Source organism: Culex pipiens, chromosome 2 (genome assembly GCF_016801865.2).
Source record: "Culex pipiens pallens isolate TS chromosome 2, TS_CPP_V2, whole genome shotgun sequence".
Lineage (NCBI taxonomy): Eukaryota > Metazoa > Arthropoda > Insecta > Diptera > Culicidae > Culex > Culex pipiens.
In genome coordinates, this window is record NC_068938.1 from 71386363 (window position 1) to 71413773 (window position 27411).

At 36.3% G+C, this 27411-nt stretch overlaps 2 protein-coding genes across 2 annotated transcripts in view; both read right to left on the reverse strand.

Annotated features, from left to right (window-relative positions):
* Positions 1–5214: 5214 nt before the first annotated feature.
* The window catches only part of LOC120422401 (uncharacterized), a 726749-nt gene continuing 704552 nt past the window's right edge, over positions 5215–27411 (reverse strand). The window contains exons 16-18 of the mRNA XM_039585822.2: positions 26320–26518; positions 26109–26167; positions 5215–5841 (exon numbers count right to left, since the gene is read on the reverse strand). Of these exons, the coding sequence (XP_039441756.1) occupies positions 5425–5841; positions 26109–26167; positions 26320–26518 (675 nt within the window). The 3' untranslated portion in view covers positions 5215–5424. The remainder of the gene's footprint in view (positions 5842–26108; positions 26168–26319; positions 26519–27411) is intronic.
* Positions 16741–20144, reverse strand: LOC120422392 (uncharacterized). Its single transcript, XM_039585812.2, has 2 exons — positions 19654–20144; positions 16741–17409 (listed from the first exon to the last, which is right to left on the reverse strand). Exons 1-2 carry the CDS (start codon positions 19993–19995, stop codon positions 17146–17148), a joined length of 606 nt encoding a protein of 201 aa, XP_039441746.1. The 5' UTR covers positions 19996–20144; the 3' UTR covers positions 16741–17145.

The following is a 27411-nucleotide window of genomic DNA, read 5'->3' on the forward strand; positions in this document are numbered from 1 at the left end:
GAGATAGAAATTTGGTGTCAAAGTAACTTTTGTGTAAAATTGGATTCCCGATTTGATTGCGTACACAAAATTCCGAAAAAGTCGTATTTTTCATAAAAAAGTTAAAAAATAGTTTTAAAACCACTACAAATGTTCGTACTTTTTAAATCTGCGGTAGCGAGAGAGGTATTTTTTCATTTTAGAATAACGTGTTTTTTTTAACTTTTTTTTTTAAATTGTAGAGCAGACAAAATAAAAATTTGATGTATAAATATAAGGAGGTTGTATGTATTCTCTACGAGTTACCAGAATTTCACGAAAAAGTTTTTTAAAATAATGATTATGACCAGTTTTTCATAGTTTTTACCACTCAAACGTGTGCTTTATAAGGTATTTTTTCGGAAAGTTCAGCAAATTTTGCACAATAAAGACACATGGAAGTTTGCGGAGAATTACACAAAAAAAAGTAAACTCAATGTTTTCTCGAAAATGCATTTATACGACTTATTTCCTGCCTTATGTAACAACGTTTTATCTGGTTTACCTTCAGTATAATTCTTCAGCTGAGTGTTCCGGTTACTTTTTTTGAATCCATTTTCCTTTCTTTTTACAACGAATATCTTAGGCTAAAATCATCTTGTTGCGGGAGACGATTTGTTTTTTTCCTCCTTATTCAATTCATCTAAACCAAATATTTACACGACCTCTGATACTTCATTGTTTTAAAAACGTTGCACCTTCTTGTTACACTTAATCAACACATGGATTTGTTATTTTTTGCTTACTTCTGGGTTGGACAAGCTTCGTGCCCTGGTAACAGTTGTTCTGTATAAGACGCTTATAAAACCTAACCTTATCGAGGGATATGTGGAATAATATGTGAAAGGGTTTTTTTTTCTCACGACTGTTTCCTTTCTGTACAATTTTAGGGAGATTTGATTTTTCTTTCTTTCTGTGGAGACGACAATATTTCAGATTTGGTTGAAAATGATATTTTTTTTGTGGAAGATTTAGTTCGCGTTTTGCCTCCCTCTGTTAGGATATGGTTGCATCGTGGTTGGCACATTTCTCCTTAAAATTTGACTTTTTTCAAATATGGACTAAATTTGACTAATAAAATGCCTGCTTGGGAAACTTAACCACTTTAGTTCGCTAATCACTTCAACGGAGAGGCACCTAAAAGTTACTTAACTACTAAAAAGTAGGCTTGTGTATATTTCCTTTTTATCGTCATCGATTTTTAACTAGGAACTTAGGGGGAAAACGCAGTAAAATTGTTGTCTTTTTATTGTTGCAGTTTTGCCGTCAGCAACACACTTTTTTTCCTTTACGATTAATTTAATTTTTACAACACGTTGCTAACAGTTTCCCGCGATTTTTTTTGTTATCCTTGTACAAAACTCTGCTCTCTAATGAACCTATCAAACAGTCGGTGTCTTTTTTTTCTTTTAAATTTAGCTTTCCCCTCTTCAGAAGATATGTACACGAAAAATAATAATACACACTCATTAATTTTCATACACTTTTTCCTGCTTGCTGCAAAAAAATGGAAAAAGTCAGCATTGTCTGATTTTCCACTTCCCCCATGCCAGGAGGGGAGGGGAGCATTTTCTTTGCCCCAGTTTGGTTATTGGAGTTGATGTCTTGGTGGAAAATGTTCTCCACTGTTTTATGGTACACATCATTTCGTGGAAAAAAAAACTCTCAGCTTTGTGTTGTTCCTCATTAAACTCTGTGCTGGCAGGAGTGAAACGAAAAAATAAAATGCAGTGTAAAAATGTTGCCGTCCTGCTCATTTGTGGATACAAACAGCATAATTGGACTGATGTAACAAAAAACGGGTCCTAAGATCTTTGGAAAATTAAGAGCTGGAAGTTATTTATGATGACTTTATTAGGAAATGTAACGTTGAAGCAGAATAATAAAGTTTTTAGTTGTCATTTTGAACCGAAAAATTGCACTGATTTGTTCATTCAGGTGAAAGAGGTGAATTAAATAGGTAAATATTAAATGATGGATGACAAAAATTCTAAATTTAAATAACTTTCAATCTTCATAATATATTTTCGTTTGAGAAATATTTCACATTTTCTGAAACACGGTTTGTTTTAAAAGAGTTTTATTGAATCGGTTAAATTAATGTTGTCGAAATTTGTATCACGCAAAATATTATAAATCTGAATAATACTATGAAATTGGACTTTAAATATATTGGTGAAAATTGATTTTTAAGAAAAAAAAAATGTTTTTTTGAAAGGCATAGGATTAAGTTGCATACTGTTGCAAATAATTTTTGAATGAAAAGAAAACGCAATAAATATTATTGAAGTCAGACTTTTTCTCCTAAAACAATTAAAAAAACTCATATTTGAAAGAACCTTGGACAAACTTTCAAAAAATATCAAAAAAGCATGGAGAAACTGTGATCTTTTCCCTTCTGGATTCGATTGCTTAGTAAAGGGAAGGTAGTGTATCGTCACAAACTGGACCTTATCAAGACACCTTAGGAAGACAACCTATGGGATGTTAACATTAACATTAACATGTTAACATGAGTTGATTAATAAACTGTCACTGAATCCGCTTTGTAAATGCCGGCCCCGATAATCTTCACGGGTGTTCCTCTCAGGAACAGGGAAGATGGAGAAACTCTCGAACTTTTTTGAAAAACTTTTTTGAAAAAACTTTTCTCAAAACTTTTTCTCAAAGCTTTTTTGAAGATCTAGCCATGTTTTTAAAAACAAAAAAGCACACAAAAGGTTTGTTGGAAACATTTGTCAGAAGTTAGACTTTTTCTTATACCTATATTTAAATGTCACTAATGTTTGAATGAATGGACAAAATCATAAATTATTTCGAAAAAAAGAATAATAGAAAAAGCGAAACAGCATAAAAAACATTTTATCGTACAACATTTTAACATTCAAATAGATTGCTTACTCAAAATAAAAATAAATGTATCATCAAAAAACTAGGGACATTCACTTATTTTCGTTACGAAATTAAAAAAAAAATCATCCAAATTCAGGCTTACTGTGCTTTAACGCAATATATTGTAGAAAATTGATGGATCAGAAAAACATTTGCTAAGCAATACGGGACATTCCAACTTAAAAATGTGATATCTCAAGAATTATTATATTCACCCTAAAATTATAATTGAATTTAATTTTTATGCTTCAAGCCCAAAATTTTGATATTTGGCAACACTGTACGTAAATTTTGAGAACGCCACTGGATTCTACGACAAAAATCTTCATATTTGCTTAACAAAAAGTTGACTTATTGTTAAGTTTTCTCGCAGGAAACAAATGAGGTATTTCCGAGGGTATTTCAAACATCTAATAAGAGGGGCGGGGTTAGACCAAATCTGGAGCAATTGGGTAAATGTCGATGTTTGACGCGTGGTCACCTAGGAAGGGATGACCCTTATTTCATTCAATATTCTGTAAATGTTGTTGTTTATTTCATTTAAATCTGTTTTTACCAAAAGAGAGTCATTCACCAACATATCATTGACGACAAAATTTTAAAAATAACTGTATGAGTTGAAAAAATACAAATAAAATAGAAAATATAAGAATACAACATTTTAAGTTGAAAGTACAATAACAGTTTGCAATCGAAAATTATTTTACTTCTTTTTTTGGCAAAGTGCAACGTTTCCAAGTACTAAGAAAAAAAATATTTACAAATATTTAATGGAAAACATATTTCCGGGAAACCGAGAAAATTAACATTTTTTTTACTTTTCTATTCGAACAACTGATTTCAGAAATAAAACCTCTCAAAATTTAAATTATGTAAAAAATGTATTTCTCAGTGTCACAAAATTAGCTCTCATTTATTAACAAAAGTTATTACGGAATCTTTACGGGTTAACAATTCAATGTCAAATAGGGAATCGGTTGTACCGGACCATCTCCGATTTCAATGAAACTTTGTAGACATGTTACCCTACACTTATGTAAGCTATTTTTGTGTATATGGAGCCAGTTTCACTCGATAATGACATTTGAGAAGGGCGTAAGTGTTTTCAATATTTTTGTATTTCGTGATTTAAATACCGTAAACTGGGGTCAATCGGGACACATGGGGCGAATTGGGACAGCAGTTTTAACCATGTTGGAGCACAATATTTTGATTTTTCTGATTGGTTTCGGTTAGAACAGACTCAGGCCAACAAAATGTGTACATCCATTTCCAAATTTAAAAGCTTTAAGTGCTCTAAAAACTGCTGTCCCTATTCAGACTGTAGTCCCGATTCACCCCAAATTACGGTAATGCTTTTACTCGAAGCGGAAGTGGTCAAAGACAAACTTGTAGGAAAATGGACGGGCTTTCCGAAAAAAATACACTGAAAGAAAAAAACACGCCAATTTTATGAGATTTTTTTTTTATTTTTAAGTTTAAAAGTCAAATTTGAATGTGAGCCCACGATTTTTTTTCGTTAATTTTTTTTGTAAAATGTTACAAAAAGACTCACGAAAAATGCAGGATTGAGCAACTCTCCTTAAAAATACAAAAATCATTTACTGAAAACGTTTTTTTTTGAAAAGTGGTCTAAACTTCAAAATTTTCAGAAAACCGAATACGAGAACCGATTCTCCAGGCAATATTGACCACTGCCCTAAGTCCAATCCTTGTGAATTTACAGCGGTTTTAAAAGTAAAATGTTGAAAAATTGGGTTTTTGTTGGTTTTTGGCCATTTCTATATTACAGACTTGATTTTTCAGTCTCGTAAATATTTTTACCGGAAAGCTCGTCCAATTTCCCATAAGTTTGTCTTTGGGCTCACCTTCATATTTGACTTTTAAACTTAAAAATCAAAAAATCTCATAAAAGTGGAGTTTTTTTTTTCTTTCAGTGTATTTTTTTTCGAAATTTAAGTGCCAAAGTGCATTTTTTTGTCCCTCAATAGAATGAATCAATCTTGACAATCTTAAAAAAAGACGTATTTAAGAAATAAATAGTGATTTTTTTCGTGTTCCCATTTTTTTTTAACAGTACTAAGTATGAACAACAATTTTGCTAAAAAATTAAAAATTTACAATCCCGGAAAATGCGACATTTTAGAGAATAACTCGCAAACAAAAATGCATCGTAATCTTGACAAAGACTCTCTAGCATTTTACGTTACATACTGTTTACGAAATTTTTCGAGCTTTCATGTCTGTTTTGCTGTGATAAGAAATGAAAAAGGATTAAAATAGCAGTTTACTTTACGAAACGAAAAAAAAAAAATCTGGGAAGTGATCGCAGTGAAAAAATAAGAAAACCCTTAACAATCCTGCCAGCACCAAATCCGTTCCAGAAAATTGACCCTAATCTACTTTCAGTTAAAAACCTCTCACACAGTTAGCTAAATTACACTCTTGACTAACACACACACAAACACCCACACGCACTATATGAAATTCCAACCCCCAACCAGCACCACGAGACTAGACACAACTCTCGGGGACCCTCGTGGTCATTAGCATGTTTTTGATGGTATGTACATTGATGTCGTAATCGTTTGGATTAACTCCCTGGGCACCACCACCCATTCCGCCCATCGGCCCTCCTCCGTTGGGCACCGGGCCACCGGGCGGCTGACTTGATGGATGGTACAGTCCTATCGTCGGTCCACCCCCTTGGTGGTCCAGCCCGGAACTCGTGTAGAACGGTCCCAGCTTGAAGCCACTAACCGACGAGGGGTCTCCCAGCGTGCCGGACGAGGGGGGACGTAACTGGCCACTGCCACCACCCACGATGACCGGCGTGGACGTCGTGCTGCTGCCGCTGATGTGGGCCATGTGCCCCGCCGGGGGTATCAGCAGCTCCGTCGGTCGTATGTCATGGTTCGGATAGCGATCGTACTGCAAACGGGAGAGAGAGAGAGGGAGAAATCACAATTATTTAATTGATTTCGTGGAATCGCGCGTGCAATTAATTAGTGGAACAGCTCCCCAACCAAAAGCTACCCCCTGAGAAGGAAAGCAGAGCAAATCGGTTCGTCGTGAATCGATGCCAAAATGACACACGATCTGGCGATAAAGTGGATGGATTACATCGTGAGGATTTTTGAGAACTGATTGAGATTTTTTTAACCGTTGTGATGAGATGAAACTGTGCAAATATTTAGACTGGCTCGAATGGTTTTTCTCTAAAGTTTGTATGGAGAATTAGTGCTGTTCGCTATTCCCACATATTGCATGCAATTTTTGCTTGTTTGCAACAGCGATTAACAGCCCTAATTCTCCATACAAACTTTGGAGAAAAACCATTCGGCCCAGTCTAAATATTTTAGAAAAATTCAAGTACACGTGTTTCTGGGGAGTCATTTTTGTAATTTTGTGTAGGTCAGTGTAATTATTATGCTGAAGTGAAAATCAATGCAACATTTCGCGTCTTATGAAAAATAAGTTTCTGAAAAAAAAACAATTTTATGAAAATTTTCGTATTTTGCTATAAAAACTGTTATGTAGTGTTTTGAATGTATACACAATTTGTGTCTTTTGATACACATGAGCAATTCTCTTTGAAATCAGCCGATTACGCCCTTTTTTTTTTTATTTGGCTCAAACTTTGTGGGGCTATTTTGTGTCATTGGTTCACCTGTACAAGTCTCCATACAATTTTGGCAGCTGTCCATACAAAAATGGTACGTAAATATTCAAACATCTGTAACTTTTGAGAGAATTTTCTGATCAATTTGGTGTCTTCGGCAATTTTTTTTTATTTTCGAGATTTTTTGATATGTTTTAGGGGACAAAAATCCGCAACTTTTGAGCCATAGAGAAGTAATGGTTAAAAAATCTGTCGCAGAGCTATAATTTTTTGAAAAAATGTGATTTAAAATAAAAAATGAAATTTCATACAGAACAAAACCAGAAGAAAAGCCACCGAAAGTTTGATTTTGGCGAAATATTTGCAGTTTTTCGATTTTGAAAAATAGTGACCATGACTAACTATTTCTGAAACGCAGTGTTAATTGACACAACTCTCACGTAGTGTTAATTGACACAAGATGTTGCGTTATTTGGTACACATATTGCACAGTCCCGCCCGTGTGGATCAATCGGACCGCGCACTGGACTCCAATCCAGAGGTCGCCGGTTCGAATCCCGCGGCGGGCGCTCTAAAATTCTTTGTGTAAATATGGGTATTCGGCGCCGTCGCTCCGTGCCATACTTTCATACACTTAGGAGCCCAGGGCGGCGAAGTCCTTGTAGATAAAAAGGAAGACACTAGTGGTTGGTACTAGCAATGGTGGCCAACAGCTATAAAGTCAACTTCGTTTTTTTATTGCACAGTATAAAAAATCATGTGAATATTACATCCGGAAATGTGTAATTTTACCTCCAAAAAAGTGTAACGTTACTACTTCTTCATTCTAAATTAAGGTAAATGTGAGTTTGAGTATTTATAAAATACTCATATTGCAATTTATGACAATTTGTTTTTTGTCTCAATTTTTTTTAATTTTAGTTTTTCACAGATATTTATACAGGAAAAATATTAAAATGTTCAATAACCAGTTTTTTGCTAACAGATTTTCTGATAAATTTTGTGTCTTGGGCAAAGCTGTAGATGTTGCTTTGGACTTCTCAGTAAAAATAGTTACATGGTTAAAAACATTGGAAAGTATAAAAATTGCAGGTGTGATAATGCCTCTTTTAAGATGTAATATTACCTCAATATAGATTAAAAAAAGACAAAAACAAAAATAGTGGTGAATTTTTACATTTCACGAGGTAAAATTAATTTTTTTTCAGACATAAAGGATATACCCATTCTCAGATGCAATATTACCATGATTTGTTTTTACTGAGTGAGTACACTGTAAAAAACGGTTTTTAATTCGCATTTTTACTAAAAAAGTTGAATAACGCTTGTTGCGAATACGCAAGTGTCGCACCCCTCGGACACTGCTGCTGACCCTTTTGTGCTCCGTTCAATTGTTTGTGCTGACACCGAAGTTGTAAGTTTTTGTGTTATTGTGAAATATTTGTTGATTAAATGTTGTAATAAAATTACAGCTTTGTAGCGATCGATAAATTGAGTGTTTTAATTTGTCACGCTCACAATCCCGGTGTCCGTGCTCACATTCCGACCGATTCCAACAACGCTAATCAACAGTGCTGCCAATTTTTCGAAAAAAATCATAAATGTAGAAAGACGTGAAAAAATACAAAAAGTACTTTACGTAAAATTCGATATTGCGCTCCGCAAAATCAATCAAGTTTATTAACTTCTTTTCGTCGTATTTAACAAATTATGATTTTTTTCGAAAAATTGGCAGCATTGCCAAATGGATGTTGCCCAACTTGTATTATAATAAACTTCACTCTTTTCCAACTTTAAAACACAACATAGGGAAAATTCTCACCTATTTGGGAGGTTTAGCACTCGCTCCTAACTCCATCCAATTTGCTGATTTACACTGTTTAAACAACTTATTTTGGAACACCTTCGATAGAAACTTGCTTGCTCACTTCCGTTTGAGGTATTTATTACTTGATTTCAGTCGAAAACGCTTTTTATCAGCTGTAATTAAACGTCAAAATGCTGATATGCCAAGATGCTGTTCCCTCATCTGCAATGTTTTCCTCGAAAACAGTTTGTTGAATAAGAATAATATTGCACTGTTTGTATCACTGCTTATCTAACATTGTCATGTGACGGCATCTTCTGAAAAATGGGCGTGACCAACCATTCTATAAATAACCTTAGGTTTTCTCGCTTTGTTACACAAATGTTATCGGAGAATAGGTTATATAACTGATAATCAACAAACATATTCAATAGGGTGTTTCAGCCAAACAAAAAAGTTCTTAGATTACGGCAAACCGAGGTTCCCCTTGTAGAGGATACTCATAGGGACTCTCATGCCAAATATCAGCCCATTTGGTTGAGAATTGGCCTGTCCCCAGCGATTCAAAGTTTACATGGAAATTACTATGGGATTTTTGTACTTTTCGTTCAATCATTCCTACAGGTCTGGGGACAACATGGATTCATTCGGAATAAAGACAGGTGTGTAGGGGATGGTCCAATGAACACATTCCAGAAGGAATTAGGGTTGTTCATTCTGTCCCCAAGGTGCGCATTGAATCGACGTCCGGTGTCTCCAAAACCAACGAATCATCCTTCAAAAGCATCGCATTTCCTTAGTATGCTATGACGGCTAGGTGAAAACAACGATGCCCCATATCAGACGGTGAGCACGTGGAGAGGCATCGATTGCATTATTATTACAAAATCATCATGCTACGTTATTTAGTAGAGTTGAAATCCTCACAGGAACATCAATAATTATAATTTTATTACTAAAGGATGTTTCTGAGCCAAAACTTTAGTGTATGCTCTGCCACGTGGTCGCCGTCTGATATGGGGCGTCGTGGTTTTCACCTAGCCGTCATAGCATACTAAGGAAATGCGATGCTTTTGAAGGATGATTCGTTGGTTTTGGAGACTCCGGACGTCGATTCAATGCGCACCTTGGAGACAGAATGAACAACCCTAATTCCTTCTGGAATGTGTTCATCCCTAGTAGCATTTTAGGTTTTAAGTAGGCCATAAAAGCCTATTTAGGCCGTATGAGGGTTTTCAGAACCATGATAAAACCTGTAAGTTTAAAAATGTTACTAGGGATTGGACCATCCCCTGCACACCTGTCTTTATTCCGAGTGAATCCATGTTGTCCCCAGACCTGTAGGAACGATTGAACGAAAAGTACAAAAATCCCATAGTAATTTCCATGTTAACTTTAAATCGCTGGGGACAGGCCAATTCTCAACCAAATGGGCTGATATTTGGTATGAGAGTCCCTATGAGTATCCTCTACAAGGGGAACCTCGGTTTGCCGTAATCTGAGAACTTTTTTGTTTGGCTGAAACACCCTAATATTCAACTTGCCATTGCGTGTTGTAAGGTGGTGTAAATTTGTACGTGAGGTATTTAGAGTTTCAATTATATTTATTTTTCGAAGATTGCAATAATTTTAATTGTTGACCGATTATTTATAAACATATCGCCGGTAAAAGCTAAAAAAAATATCAGCTTACGGAGTTCTTGATAGAGAAAACAACAAATTAAAATCACACCAATTTTCAATGTTACTCCGTGGTACGGTAATCGAAATGACAGTTGAAACGGTTTGTTATAACAAAGTTACATAATGGAGTTATAAAAACTGATTTGAAACAAACTTATATAACTTAATTTCCAATGCAGCCTTTTCTGGAGTTAAGTTGTATAGCTCACAGCTGTATAACAAAGCTGACAGCAGCCTTCTTTTTGACGTTTAAGCCAGCTTGTTTACTATGAAGCCTCGTGGAGAGATGTGGAAGCGCGCCTGGACCTGCCGTGGAGATAACAACAAATCGTCGAAGTCATCGGATCGAATCTTGGGAAAGACGAAGTTCATCAAAAAAGGAAAATCTAAAAGTTCGCGATGAAGTGGGTTTCACAAGAATCACAGTTAGAGAGCGCGAAAGTATTGTTTTTTTTTCATGTAATTTCTATTTTTTTTTTCTAAATAAATCGGGCAGAAACAAGCGTACCAAAATAGTCAGAGATATTATTCTTATTGGCTTCGTCGTTGATTGAAATTCTAATAAGAACTGTTTGTTTACATGTAAGTTGGGTAACGGTTAGACAACTTTTTTAGATCAAAACTTGTTGGGAATTCCTAAGCAATATATCTACAACCTTGCCAAGACACCGAATTGTTAACAAAATCTTTTCTCAAGATACAGATTTTTAAATATTTTAATAGCCTTTTTGTATGGACGGCTGCCATAATTGTATGGGGACTTGTATGGACGAATTAATGATGCAAAATGACTTCTTTGGTTATAGAAAAAGAACACTCAAAGTTTCATCTAAATAAAAAAAATATATGTATACAAAAAAAATGATGTTTTACAATTCAAAAACATATTTAACGGTGCACATCAACCAGAGCTTTTGCACCTAGATTTTTGTTACAGACATTTTAGTATCTTCAAAACTACGAGTACTATCGAAATATTTTTTTATTCATCCCCTAAAGTACTGTTCACAAAGTAATTTACAACAAAGTTTGACTATTTTTACAATCACGTTGTTGCAGGATTGGGTCCGTAAGTTTGACAATTTTGGAATAAGAAGACAACAACTTCCTTCGTTGCTGTGCACCCTTAAAAATGCATTTAATCTTCATGAATCTTTATTTAATCAAGAAAGATTACAATTTGGCAACTCTTCACAATATGTCCAAGTTTGCATAGTTACTTTGCAGTCATGCTGCATTTGCCTCATCGATTATGCTCCCTGATGCTCGCGCCCGAGTGTTCGCTTTTACAGCTGCACTCTTGTGCTAGAATTTGTAAAAGCTCTAAAAGTTCCCATTAATATGCAAAGCACCTGCCTGCCCGGGCAAAATGCACCTCTCCAGACAGGTCGGCAAACATGCCACACACAATGCTGATTTGTGTAGAGAGAGGAAGGGGGTGGGGTGGCAAAAGCACTCGTTTCTGTGCAGACGTCATTAAACAAAATCAATCACTCCGGCCAAACCTCGTTGCAAACCCCTCCCCGGTGCGGAAAAGCTTTACACATTCACGTGCCCCCCCTGGAAGGTATGCAATCCACCCGGCACACAGGGTGGCCTGTCCGTGCCGTAAGTGGTTCCCACTCCCACTTCTTTCTCCATTAAACTCCTTCACTCGGAGTTCCTTGCGAGTGCAATCGATTTCTCCCATCAACGGGCATGTTTTGCACATGGTGTACAAGACATGAAAATTTAATAGCTCTAAAATATCAATGAAACTCGACTCCAAGCCGAGCCAAGCATTCCATTTGCCCCTTCCCCAACCTTCAAATTCTTGTGCTCAGGAGGGTGGTGTAAAGTCAACTAACGCTGCCAGCTTTTCTCACTCTCGATTGAAGTTGGAAAACACACACACTCACATACATTCGAACAAGGTGGCAACTAGGGAGGGGGAGAAGGGAAATGGTGATGGGTGCTTAACCCACACGGAGACGGAAGTGGTGTTCCGTCCCCTCCCCACAATATCGACATCTTGAAGGAAACTGGTTCCGGGCCAGCGTCAGGACGTCAGGAGCAGCGCGATACAAAATGCACTTTGGGAGGGGAGGTTGGGGTAAAATGATGAAATTGGAGATATTTTATAGTGAACATTAGTGTTTTTTTTAAATCTTTAGTTTTAATTATAGAAAAACTAATTTGTCTTTGATTGACTTTTTTTCTTCAAATCACATGTAACTAAGCTGTTTCCAAAAACTTTCAAAATGTGTAAGCAAAATGCTTAAAACATCATAACAGTTATGCTACTATTGAAAGTTTGTTAATTTTCAATGATTTATGGAATTATTGTTTTTTCTGTGGTCCCAACATATTTTTTAAACAAATTAAAAAAACCTTCATTTGATAAAAAATGCATGAATAAAAGTTATAAAATGTATCCTAAGTAGTTTATAATCGATGTTTTTTTAAATTTTCAGCAATTGGGGAAATTTTTGAAGGAAAAGGGAAGGGGAATACAAAAATCTTGAAATAAAATTTGCATTTGCGTTAAAAATGTAAATGTAATGTAATGTATATGGTTATTCTATCTGAAGCGGTCCTCTCCGATCCTGCTAAAATTTGGCAGGGATGTTGATACTATCAAAAAATGCAAGAATCCCAAATTTCGTACAAATCGGACCACCCCCTCGATTTTGGTACCTCCCCAAACAATCGACTTTTTGGCGATTTTTGAGCGGAACTCCTATTTTCAAACGGCGATAGCTCAGGAACCACAAATCTTAGAAGGTCGGTCTTAAAGCCGTTAAGTTTAAATTAAATCAGACGGGCTACAAAGTGAAAAAAACTAACTTTATCCACCTTTGTGGTTGGTGCCTTCCTCACTCTTTTCCAACAATGGGTGATATGTGATATGATGGGCTTGCACACAAATTTCGTATAATTTCGTTAAGTTCCGGAATACAAAAAACGCACATATCACTCAAGGGCTCATAAGTGGTATCATAAGTGGTCATAGCTTGAGACAGGGCTGCCAAATCTTCAATGTTTTTGAGTCGTTGGAAAGGTCTTTCGTTTACCTAACCATCGGTGGGTCGGATGATGGATCCAGACATTGTTTACATACATTTAAGTGAGATCCGGCTACAAAAAAATACATAAATATCACTTAAGTGGTCAGAACTCGAGACAGGGTTGCCAGATCTTCAATGTTTTAGACTCGTTGGAAAGGTCTTTCGATAACCTTACCAACGATGGGTCGGATGATGGATCCGGACATTGTTTACATACATTTAAGTGAGATCCGGCTACAAAAAAAGTACATAAATATCACTTAAGTAGTCATAACTCGAGACAGGGTTGCCAGATTACCAATGTTTTGGACTCGTTGGAAAGGTCTTTTAATTACCTAACTAACGATGTATAACATGATGTTCAGTTTACTGCCATTTATTCACTTTCCGAAAATATGCGAAAACACATTTTATACATAACTTTTGAACTATTTATCGAAACTTCAAACAATTCAATAGCACCGTATGGGACCCTAATCCAAGTTGAATGCGACTAGTTTGGTCAAAATCGGTTCAGCCAGTGCTGAGAAAACTGAGTGACATTATTGGTCACATACAAACACACATACACTCACATACCCACACACATACACACATACATACACACACACATACACACAGACATTTGTTCAGTTTTCGATTCTGAGTCGATATGTATACATCAAGGTGGGTTTTCGAGCTTTGAATAAAAAGTTCAATTTTAGAGCAGGATTATAGCCTTACCTCAGTGAGGAAGGCAAAAGATTTGTTTTCAGCTCTCTATGACCAATGCCATTTAACATATTAAACCAATGCCATTTAACATATTAAAAAAAACTAACTTAATCCACCTATGTGGTTGGTGCCTTCCTCACTCTTTTCCAACAATGGGTGATATGTGATATGATGGGTTTGGACACAAATTTCGTCTAATTTCGTTAAGTTCCGGAATACAAAAAACACACATATCACTCAAGGGCTCATAAGTGGCATCATAAGTGGTCATAGCTTGAGACAGGGTTGCCAGATCTTCAATGTTTTAGACTCGTTGGAAAGGTCTTTTGATTACCTTACCAACGATGGGTCGGATGATGGATCCGGACATTGTTTACATACATTTAAGTGAGATCCGGCTACAAAAAAGTACATAAATATCACTTAAGTGGTTATAACTCGAGACAGGGTTGCCAGATCTTCAATATTTTAGACTCGTTGGAAAGGTCTTTTGATTACCCAACTAACGATGGGTCGGATGATGGATCCGGACATTGTTTACATGCATTTAAGTGAGATCCGGCTACAAAAAAGTACATAAATATCACTTAGGTGGTTATAACTCGAGACAAGGTTGCCAGATCTTCAATGTTTTAGTCACGTTGGATTTTTTTTTCAATTACCTAACTAACGATGGGTCGGATGATGGATCCGGACATTGTCTACATGCATTTAAGTGAGATCCGGCTACAAAAAAAGTACATAAATATCACTTAAGTGGTTATAACTCGAGACAGGGTTGCCAGATTATCAATGTTTTGGACTCGTTGGAAAGGTCTTTTAATTACCTAACTAACGATGTATAACATGATGATGTTTGGTTCAGTTTACTGCCATTTATTCAACTTCCGAAAATATGCGAAAACACATGTTTATACATAACTTTTGAACTACTTATCGAAACTTCAAACAATTTAATAGCACCGCATATCGCCTCTAGAATCGACTTCGATGTAAAAATTAACCCAAAATCTTTTTTTACCAAATTTTAATCTACAAAAAGCATCGGAATCCAAAATCCATTATTTTTTAAATATCTTCAGATTTAATATTTTTCTGGGATCTACTTTGATCGTATTTTAAACTACAGTCTAGACTCGATTATCCGACTTGGGATAATCGAATCATGAACAATGTTTTTTTTCTATTTTTAACATCAAATTCAAGTTCAATGGACCATTTTAATCAAATTAGGGTGGTTGATTGCCTATTAAATTACCAAATCCATTTTCTGCAAAAATAAGACAAAAAAATCGTAATTCGATTATTTAAAGTGAAATTTTCCCAAGGCCTTGAGATAATCGAATCTGGACTGTAAAACATATCATCTTTTTATGTAAAAAAGGTATGCATTACTTAACAGTTGTAGCCCCAACGGGTTCAAAAAAGTTGGAAATGCAATTTCACCGGTTGGAAATGTCTTTTTCATTGTAATTTAGGGTAAGGTGGTTTTTGACATGCAACAAGAATCATCCAAATCGGTTGAGTTTTCGCCGAGATACAGCCGGTCTAAGATGCATTTCCAACTTTTTTGACCCCGTTGGTGTTAATATTATAACTCAGATTATTTTTTGAAACACTTTGTTGCGACTTAAAAGCTAACGGTTCAAGTTAAAAAAAAAACTAAGAAAACCACTTAAAAAATTGAAAAGTTACTGGAATATTATGAAAACCAGCAATTAGACAAAGGAATATGTAGAATATGTCTAAAACTACCAATAAATAAACAAACAACAAAAAACAACGACTAAACAAGATAATACAAAAAAATACAGATGGGGAAAATGTTGAGAGCAGCGGATTAAAATGCAGTTTGAACATACTTTCACATTCAATAGTAAACTTAAAAAAATGTTCTCAAATGCTCATTCAACCCACATTGTCCTCACTTGAAAGTGTCCGATTCGATTACTCTCTTACTCTCACACTCACTGGTATCGTCGAACAGGCTGTCCTGGACTTGTAGCGTTGTGTTGTAGCCAAGGAACCAATAAACGCCTGGTCGTTCAAGTTCAATGTGCCGAGCAAACGGAACAAGCTCAAACGACCAACTGAACAAACTATGTTGCTTTTCCTTACATCGAACTATACCTATAGTTTTCCCACCCTCTCCCCCCTTAGAAGGAATCCAAGAAGGATGCGTTGTATTTGTGTGTGTGTGTATCGAGCAGGAAAAATAATAAACGAAAGTACATTTGTTAGAATGTCAGCAGCTTGTTCAGGAAACTTGTTCTTGTGCTCACACTTGAGGTTGGGGAGGTTGGGGGGGTTGATGTGGACCTTTCCCTTGGGGAAAGAGGAAGAAAAGGTGACCTGACCCGATTTAGGAAGTGTACAGGAAATGGAGCCATTTCGGGGAAGGAACGTCAAACTGTGAAATTCTGTCAGGAAATGTCCTCGGGTGTACACGTGCGCATATTGTTTCCAGATTGAGGTGGGCAGAACGGAATGCTGCACGAAAGCCAATTTCTCATGCTTTATTTAAGCGGGTGTAAACATGGTATCGATGTTTGAACGAAATGTGTTTAACTTCTTGTTGATGCTATTCTGAAATAAATGTTAAATAATTTATTGTAAATTCCAGTTGAAATTTTTCGAACTGTTAGTTCAATTCTTGGTTGGATTTACTTTCAATTAGTGCACTTTTGAATAATAAGCAACCCGCTTTGCAAAATTGTTCCGCCTCATCAGTGCGGATTGACTGGCACTTGGGTGGCGAAATAATTGGATCAGCAGCACTCACTTTTAATCGTCCGAACAGAGATAATTGAAATCGATTTTCCCCTTCACCGAGCGAGCAATATTTAATATACTTACTCACTCGCGTAAACTTCTTATAAGTTTAAATAGGGATTAGGAAATAGTTTTAAGACTCGGATTTAGGATTAAGTTAAATATCGAATTATACTGTCTCCGTACTCGCTGACGGCTAGATTCGAATGAATCTTTTATTAAATAAAAATGCCTTTTTATACCTGCACGACCTCGCACGATCGTTCCCGATCTCACTCGATCGTTGCGAGTTCATCCCGATCATATTCAATCGGTTTTACCGAACACGGTTAATTATTATTGATAATTTTATCTGGACACTACAAGATCTTCCCTCTAAAGCAAATTCTTTCTAATTTGTATTTGATTTCATATTTATCGAGAATATAAACTTAATTTCATTTCACTGCTTATATACTACACTGTTAACAATATCAGAAAGAAATATAATTTCAAATTCACTTTAATTCAGCGCAAAAATGTATTTTTCATGATGATTGGTTCGACTGTGCATTTCTTAGAACTTGCACCTGAACGCAAAGGTAGATCTGCTAATTGTGTCCCTGCTGGTTCTCCAATCTGGCCCTCGACCTCGTTCTAACAGGACTGCGGGATTCGTTGTCAACCTTTCTCTGCTTACGATACACCGCGTAATCCCTCGAATGCCCGAGTAATCCTCCATCGTCATCGATTGAGGAGAAGTTGCGTTTGTAACTGTTGGCCGCAAAACACATCTTCGCGGACCCACGTTTGGGAACGTGCAACGCCTTCAGCTGATGTCTGTGCGCCGTAGCCACGTGTCGCCCAATTTGAATCTGGAAGACATTTTTAGACACTTTTTTAATAAACTGTGCTTCGACCCACTTTGGGAAGGTATCGTGACTATTTTTATACAACAGCTTATCCCCTGCCTCAATTTTATCCAATTCATTTGGAGGATCAAGTTTTTCAGTGTCAACGACACATCGTTGTGCTGGAGGTTCAGCCAGATTGTGTTTGTAAGTTTTAGTTGGATTAATCAAATCTAACAAGGTCTTTGGTGTATATTTGAAAACTCTTTCAGAAGGAAACAAACCTTCAGAGTTTAAGGAACCATTTCTATAGTTAATTAGAAACAGATTAAGCTTTTCATCCATCTCAAGAGATTTCGTTTTGTTATCAATTAAAAATTTCTTTAGCACATCTTTGACAACTCTCACCATTCTTTCAGCCTGGCCGTTGCTGGCAGGATTGTACGGCGGGCTTTTAAGAACTTTTATGCCTTGTTGTTCCAAAAAACCAGTAAATTCCGTGGAATTAAAAGGTGGGCCACCGTCTGTAACAATTACATCCGGTAAACCAAAGCGTGTGAACATTGCCGCAAATTTCTTGTTAACAAGTCTTGCATTAGTGCCAAAACGCATCCATTCAACTTCCAACCATTTAGTATTGCTGTCAACAATCAATAAGAAAGTATTTCCTTGGAAGAAGAAAAAATCTGCATGCAAACGACTGAACGGTCTTGTGGTAGGAATCCAGGACCCCGAAGCTTCCGGCTTCCTCACAACTTCCATCTGAGAGCAAGATTCACAACTTTTAACAAAGTCTTCAATGTCTGAATTTAAGCCTGGCCAGTAAACTGTCCTTCTGGCTAACTTCTTCATTTTCACCATTCCTCCGTGATTCAGGTGTAATAATTGTAAAATCTTCTCTCTCAAACTGCTTGGAATTACCGCTCGATCTTCTAACAGCAAAACACCATCAATGACTTCCAACTTTTCCCTCTGCGAAGAAAAATCTCTGAACTGATTTGGTATAGTTTTTGGCCAACCGATTGTGACAAAATTCAAAATTTCTTTCAAGAACTTATCGTTCTCTGTTTCTTTAGAAACAAGCGTAAAATCAATCGGAAATTCATTTGTGTAGTTCAGGCTGTTGATGTACTCCTGATCCAAACTAGTAGGCACTTTTTGGTCCAGGGGAAAACGGCTGCAAAAATCTGCGTTCGCCATTTTTGAACCAGGTCGATACTCAATCTCAAAGTCATATATGGACAACTCCAAAATATAACGTTGGATTCTGGTTACAAAAAGAGAATTTTTGCCTTCTTTCCCAAATATGCCAATAAGGGGTTTGTGATCAGTGAATACTTTAAAATTTTGACCAAATAAGAACTTATGGAACTTTTTGATAACACATACCAAAGCCAAAGCTTCTAAATGCAAAATTGGATAACGTTTCTGCGCAGAGTTCAATGAAAAAGATGTGAAGCAAACGGGTTTCTCTGCTCCATTCATCATTTGTGCCAAAACTCCTCCTAAACCATAAGAAGAAGCGTCAGTCACAACTACTAATGGTTTTCTAGGGTCGTAAAAAGTTAGAAGTTTAGCGTTTAGTAGGCAATTTTTACTTTCATTGAAAGCTTCGTCACAGTTTTTTGACCACTCAAATTTGACATTTTTCTGTAAAAGATTGTACAGATGTCGCAATTTTTCTGATAAATTTGGTACAAATTTGTTATAGTAGTTTATTAGTCCCAAATACGCTTTGAGTTCAGTCACGTTCTGTGGAACTTTTGCCTTGGCAATTGTAGAAATTTTTTCAGGTGAGGGTAAAATACCTTTGTCAGAAATAATATGACCAAGATATGGCAAAGATGTCACAAAGAACTTACACTTCTTAAAATTTACAGAAATATTAGCATCGGAGAGCCTTTGCAAGACTTGCTCCAACTTGTCCAAACATTCTTCATAAGTTCTTCCAGCAATAAGAACATCGTCAAGATAACAACACACTCTTTCTAATCCTCTCAGGATCTGGTCCATAATTTGTTGAAATTCTGATGCACTTGGACTTGCACCCTGGGGAAGGCGGTTGTAGGTGTATAAACCTTTAGGTGTGTTAATTACAACAAATTTTCTTGAACGTTGCGACAACTCTAACTGAGTGTAAGCGCCCGTCAAGTCCAAAGAACAAAATATTTGTGAATCAGCCAATGAAGCAAATACATCTTGAGCAAGGGGTAGAGGATAAGTGTTGGGAATCAGTATTTTATTTAAAGAAACTTTGCAATCTATTACCATGCGTAAATCCCCATCCTTTTTCACAATCGCAATAACTGGCGAAGCCCACTCGCTCGCCTTGATCGGTGTGATCACTCCCTGTCGCTCCAACATGTCCAAATGCTCATTAAATTTGTCTTTGATCTTGTACGGAACTTGATACGCCTTCTTGAAAATTGGTTGTTCTGATTTAAAGGTCAGATCAGCTTGGTACCCTGTAATTGGTTCAGTAAAGTCTTTAGAGAACACTTTGTTGTATTTCAGTTTCAGATTACCTAAAACTGTGTCAGTTGATTTGTAATCCAAATTTCCAATGATATTTGCCGGTAAAAACTGAGTTTTCCAGCCAGGATAGAACATGTCAAGCCAATCTCTGCCTAAAAGTGGTGTAAAGTTCTTCAAACACCTCAAAACAACCAAATTTCCGGTCTCGGTTCGCTTATTCAACCCAATTTCAACAGAAATCTGTCCAAGCACCTCCAAACCCGAACCATTAACCACAACCAAGCGTTTATTGCAAGATTTAAGAGGAATTACATTGAAATGTTGCTCGTACAAATGTTGGCTAATAACAGCTACTGCTGACCCTGTGTCAACTTCCATTTCCAAAAATTTGTCATGAACTCGAACATCCACTAAACACGGCTCACTTAAGGTCTTCTCATCCCCAATTTTCATGCACTGCATCTCACTTTCATCATCCTCAGAGTTGTTGATTCTGATTCTGTTGAATTTGTCAAAAACCGGTTTAGTTTCAGGAGTATCCTCTTCAACAAAATTCACCCTTTTAACTTGTTTACCCGCGAGCAAATCACAAAAACGCTTAATATGTCCCTTTCTTTTGCAATAATTACAAATCGCATTGTTGTAGTAATTTTGTTCACGGCTGCGGCTGCGATCGTAGCTGTGATTACGATTGTGAGATCTGCGATCGTAATCTCGCCTCTCACGACTCACTTCTCGGCCTCTGCGATCCATGTCACGTCCTCTGCGCTCATGACCACGATCACGACTCCTGCTGCGTGAACGATATCTCCCCGAACAAGAATTAACTTTTGGTCCCAATCGCTGATGAACAGCTAGAACACTAGCAGTAGCACCAACATGTTCCACACGATTTTCACCCATTTGTTGAGCCCGTTTTTCAGCCCTCTCCGTGTTGATTACCATCTTTTCAACCTGCGCCAAGCTTAAATCTTCTTCTTCTAGCAGTTTATGTTGCAAACGTTTGTCTTTAATGCCCATAACAAGTTTGTCGCGAAGAGCCTCATCTTTAAATGCATTGAAGTTGCAATCTTCAGCGAGAAGTTTTACTGAGAGCACAAAATTCTCAGAACTTTCATTAAGAAGTTGAAAACGGTTGTAAAAATCAAATCGATACATCATAGCTGGCACAGCTTTATCAAACCTGCCTTTCAGCTGCTTAACAACTTCCTTAAATTCAAGTTTTTCAATTTCTTGCTTAGGAAAAATCAATTTAATTTCATCAAAAACGTCCTCGCCACTCACAGAGATAAACCACGACAACTTATCTGCATCTGAAGCCACCTTGTTGAGTTTGCACATTACTTCAAATCGCTCAACATAATTAGCAAAAGACTTGCTTCGATGGTAATGATCGATAGAACCGATCATGCCGGGAACAGACGACATCTTGGGGCAAAAAAATCAAGTTTTCTACTTACAGTAACCGCAGGAGTGTAACCGTAGCTTTGGCTGAACTCTTGGGTTAATGCTGCTGATGACACGTGTCCGCGCGGTCGGTTGGTGCTTCTCGCCGACCGTGAGCAAATCGTCTGGCCTCGCCGCCCTGATTCCTCACTCACGCCTCACTTGTCAAATCTCGCTCCTCTCGCGATCTGGATTAGCGATCCTCACCGCGTCAAGCCTGCTCACCGCCGGATTACCGCGATCTCACGCCGCGAACAAAAGGATGATCGCGAGGATGATCGGCTTGGGACGGCTGGTGCGTGTGTGCGGCTGTGAATAGAACAAAAGATTTGTTACAAAATGGAGTCTGCTAATCACGTGATCGGTATGAAGAGATGGGTTTTCACAAAAATTTCAATATGCGCTTAATCGAGGAATCTCCGTGCAATAGCTGTTTAAGATCGCTAACTACAGACTATCTACGGTTCTCGCAGGTCACTTAATACTCACGTCTGTTCACTCTGGACTAATTAGATCCGTTTGAACCTCTCCGCCTAAAATCTGCAACCACAAATTGCGTTAAACCATAAATCACTGCACGACGCGTTCCGCGTTTTCAACGTTTTCACTCGTCGCCACTTTTAATATACTTACTCACTCGCGTAAACTTCTTATAAGTTTAAATAGGGATTAGGAAATAGTTTTAAGACTCGGATTTAGGATTAAGTTAAATATCGAATTATACTGTCTCCGTACTCGCTGACGGCTAGATTCGAATGAATCTTTTATTAAATAAAAATGCCTTTTTATACCTGCACGACCTCGCACGATCGTTCCCGATCTCACTCGATCGTTGCGAGTTCATCCCGATCATATTCAATCGGTTTTACCGAACACGGTTAATTATTATTGATAATTTTATCTGGACACTACACAATATTTTTCAATAGCCAACTTTTGCACAAATGATTTATCCCGAGAAACTGATAAATATTGTTTTCGTTTGATTAAAAAAATAACAGAGTTATGGATACCCTGTTTTATTTTATTTTTTCTAGATTTTATGAGGTCATTCTCTTGTGAAATGTAATGACTTAATTAATTTCAATATTATCACCAGCATTTATCTTGTTAAGGTTTTGTTTTCTATTAATATTTAAGCCTATTATGCAACCTCAAAATATCATCTCTTGATAATTTTCAGAATTTTTTTCCATTTTTTGTTTTTTTTTAAAACATTTTTGTATATAGATTGTAGGTCTTAAACCATTAGCTTCAAAGTAGCAACAAAGTGTGTCAAAGTATAATTAGGAACATAAAAATACTTCAATTTATTTTGTGGTTTAAGAGCGAGTCCACGAGCAAAGCATACCCATCTCGCATCGACCTCACCAATTTGCCTGAAATTTTCAGAGGTTGTTTGTACATATAAAACTAGCATCTGGACAAAATATGAGCACTCTAGGTCAACGGGAAGTGGGGCAAATCGGGACACAAAGTTTAAAGGTTCAAAAACGTCAAAAATCTTAAAAATGCTATAACTTAGGCAAAATTCAATTTATTTTCAAAATTCAAAATGCATCTGAAAAAAATGCAACAAAATGCAGGTAAAAGCATCCCAATTGGTTAAATCTAAAGGGAGTTATTGGCATTTTAGTGAAAAAAAAGCATTATTTTCAAACTCAAATAAAAAAGTGTTCCATCCAGATATCAACTCGGTTCGACCTGCAGCTTATAGGGGACATCTGGGACTACCATCTGAGACTGAGAACGCTTTGGGTAAGGCAGTTTAACATATTAAATAGACACTTTTACTTTTAGTGAAGTTTTTGGTTGTAAATTTTTGCTCGGGGGACCCCTTAAATCCCATTTTCTGGTGATAATTTTATCATATTCGTGTTCCTGAGACAATTTCACAATAGAAACATACATAAAAATGTTTATTTTGATCCATTTTAACCCTTTAAAAAATGAAAGTAAAAAAAATCTTCGATTCACATTTATTGAAAATCAAGCTCGTTTCCAAGGATACTAGATGACACCAGAAAAAAAGCAGCTTCATCATTTTTTTCAAGTTTCATTTTTTAAACGGTTAAAATGGATGAAAATAAACATTTTTATGCATATTTCTATTGTGAAATTGTCTCAGGAACACGAATATGATAAAATTATCATCAGAAAATGGGATCTAAGGGGTCCCCCGAGCAAAAATTTACAACCAAAAACTTCACTAAAAGTAAAAGTGTCTATTTAATATGTTAAACTGCCTTACCCAAAGCGTTCTCAGTCTCAAATGGTAGTCCCAGATGTCCCCTATAAGCTGCAGGTCGAACCGAGTTGATATCTGGATGGAACACTTTTTTATTTGAGTTTGAAAATAATGCTATTTTTTCACTAAAATGCCAATAACTCCCTTTAGATTTAACCAATTGGGATGCTTTTACCTGCATTTTGTTGCATTTTTTAAGCCCTTTCAGATGCATTTTGAATTTTGAAAATAAATTGAATTTTGCCTAAGTTATAGCATTTTTAAGATTTTTGACGTTTTTGAACCTTTAAACTTTGTGTCCCGATTTGCCCCACTTCCCGTTGACCTAGAGTGCTCATATTTTGTCCAGATGCTAGTTTTATATGTACAAACAACCTCTGAAAATTTCAGGCAGTTTGGTGAGGTCCAAACGACGTCCCATACAAAGGGGTATGCCCTGTTCGTGGACACGCTCTTAAAACATGACTAAAGTTTATTCCTTTTTTAATTGGCGAATAAAACAAGTGAAAACTTTGAAAATTCAAAAATATTTTATTCTTCTTTTTAATGCTTTTTGAAGGTAAAAAGTTGGTTTTAAATAGTAGTTTATGCAACAAGTTGCAAAAAGAAGATTTTTTCAGTACGAGTTATACATCCCGAGCATGGGTAAATAACAAGGAAAATGCGTAACAATACCTTTCTCCGGTATCAATACCAACTTTTGGTATTCCTGGATCCTTTAAAATTTGTCTTGAGGATTATGAAAAAGCAAAATTTGGTATCATACCAATTTAAGGTATTGTTTTGATATTGCAAAATTGCAGAATTTGTCAAAGGTCGGACACCACATTTTGGTATTATTTTGGTATTACAGTATTTTATCAAATTCCTCTGAAACTATGGGAAAATTTTGACCAATTTTTACAAAATAATTAATTTTACGCTAAAATGATGTATCAAACCGAATGCTTTAATTGAAAACCGGAAATTTCAAACTTGATTTTTAACATTATTGATATACCCCCTAAAGGAATGACTTCAAATTGTGGAACATTTTCTAAGTCAGGATACCACATGTTGGTATTATTTTGGTATTAAAGTGTTTTTTCAAATTCCAATTTTTGACCAATTTTGACAAGAAAATTAATTTTACGCTAAAATGACTTGAAAACCAAAAATGTTAAAGCTGATATTCATTTTTTTTATATACCCACTAAGAAAATTTAAAAAATCTTTGAAATTTCTCTAAGTCGGGATAACCATTTACTTTGAAAAACGCGTCAATCGACAGATTATTGATTTTTTGTGAATTCCAATCCAGTTTAATTTTAATAACACTTATTTTTCAATCTTGTTAATTTTCAGAAGCTTCAAGAACTTCAAGCACAGGCCGTTCATCAATGACAAATGCATTCGATGTGGTGACGTATATCACTAAGAACAACATGAAATTAGCAGGTGAGTGGATTTGGCTGTTGCATATGGATTATTTCTGTTTTTTCACTAACTGCAACTGCTGCACTAAAAAATGGCATGAAAATACAAAATTTTGGTATTACTTGTGCAAATACCAGCGACCAAAATGGCACATTTTGGTCTCTGTTATTTGCCCAAGTAATTCCAAAATTTGGTATTCCCGTGTTATTTACCCCTGCTCGGAATTATTCCAACGAGGTTGCCCGAGTTTTATAAATACGGCGAGGGCTGAAAAAATCTAGTTTTGCAACGAGTTCAATAGAACATTTTTGCAATTCTGAAAAACAGCCTTTGAATGGAGTTATAATTCAATTTATTCGATTGCTCTAAGTCTGTCTAACAACCTCCAATCATATTTTTTTGCAGGTTTGGCGCTTTCATATTTTTCTGGAAACCTTTTTTTTCATGTGTTGCGTTTTTACCACATTTTTTGTTTTGATATTCAAACAGTGGATTTTAAATTGAAACAAAAACAAAACCTTGCAAGACACACAATACAAATTATTCCATTTTTATTTCGAATTATTTGTAATATTTGCCAAACGACAACAAAATTTGACTTTACACGCATATCCAAGGATTGACGAAACGTTACAAAATACTTTCAAAAACTTATTATACTCTGAATTTAATATTTGGATTAAGAAATATTCAGGCCAGTACTATTCTGTTATTTCAAAAATCCGACTTCAGATCAAAACTTTCTTTAAAACTAACTTTGGACCAAAAAAACATTTTGTAGTCCCTTTAAAAATTTCAAAAAAAAATAAAAGGGAAAAAACTCTGTATTATAGGATTTATTTTACAGTGAGTTCTCTGTTTCGATTTTAATGTGCTGTCGAGAGCGGGAAATAGAAAAAAATTACAAAAAGTTTTTTTTATGTTTTTTTTTTTCTGAAGTTGTAATTATTTAATTTTTTTTCGGTACAGAATGATGAACACCTGCTTTTTATTAAGGTTTTTATTTTTGAGACTTCAAAAAGCATAAAATAACGTCAAAATTAGAGTTTTAATTTTGTTTTATTACAAAAAAATGCAGAAAATATCGAGCATTTCGCTATTTTTAAATGCTTTCAGTATCAAACAAATAAATACTTACATAGCTCCCGTTAGGCCATTTGGACGAATTGAAGCTGGAATCTTCCCCATCATTGGAAACTGCAAAAAACATCAACGAAAATTCCATCAATATTTGCTCACGCAAAGTCAATCAACGGAAAACAAATAACTCAAGACGACACAAATCGAAACCACAAAACCAGAAACCCAAAAAAAGAAAAGAAAAACAGAAATCTAAATCATCTTCTCACCGAACTGCGCCGGAATCACGTCCGGATCGCCCCTGTCGTCCTCGGAGGGGTCGGATTTTCCGTCAATCGCCCCACCATGATGATGACCGCCCTGGGAACCGAGTCCGCCCGTGGCGCTCGCCGGAACGCCTCCCGCGCCAGCTCCTCCTCCGCCTCCTCCTGCGCCGTGCTGCCACCGGGGACTTTGCTTGGAGTTTTTCTGCGGAGAGAACAGAACAAATTTTCCTAATTAATGGAACGGAAAATTTCCTCCCATAAATTCCACTTTATTGTGAGCACGTTAATTGAAACAATTGATTGTGTGTGTGTGTGTGGGAGTGCACGTGGCGAACCGAACCTATCAAAAACTGGGACCGTCCACGGACGGTGGGGGTGTCCCATTTCCGGGAAGGTGCGTGACCGGAAGACAGGAAATCGGAAATTTATGCATAGAAAGATTTGGAAATGAAATCTAGAACGTGATATATCGCGATTGCGTTCTGGCGGTCGAGATTGATTACATCACACAAAAGTGGAGTTTTAGTCGGTTTCTGGTAGAGGGGATTTGGAAATTATGTTTGGCGAGTTTTTTTTCTGCGCTGAAAAATATTTTCAATGGTATAATTGTTTTAAAAAAATATTTATTTTAATATAACGTCGTGTTTGTTGTTTTTTCGTGAGTGTAAAGGAGGTAACAGACTGTGACAAACAAACAAACTCGCTTTTTTCGTGTTTGACAGTTTGTCGTTTCTGCAAACAAATGCTGGCAACCAAACAAAACAGACAAACTGGCAAAAAGTGCGAGTTTGTTTGCCGTAGCCTGATACCTCCTTAAGTAACAAAACATAGAGTTAATAATGGTTCCTGCTAAAAAATGATGCCAGCTTTAAAATATATTTTGTATGTTCAGAGAAAGACACTTCAGCGCAATAGGGTCCTAAAGTAAATTTTTATGTACAACGGTAGAGAACACGACTAAAAACCATTTCTGATAACTTTTTTACATTTCTAGAGTTTTTTTTAAAGGTCCTATAAACTATTGTCTTTCACATGTTTATAGGTCCTTTTCAAAAAAAAAAAAACTCTAGATTTTGATGCAAAAAAATAAAACAA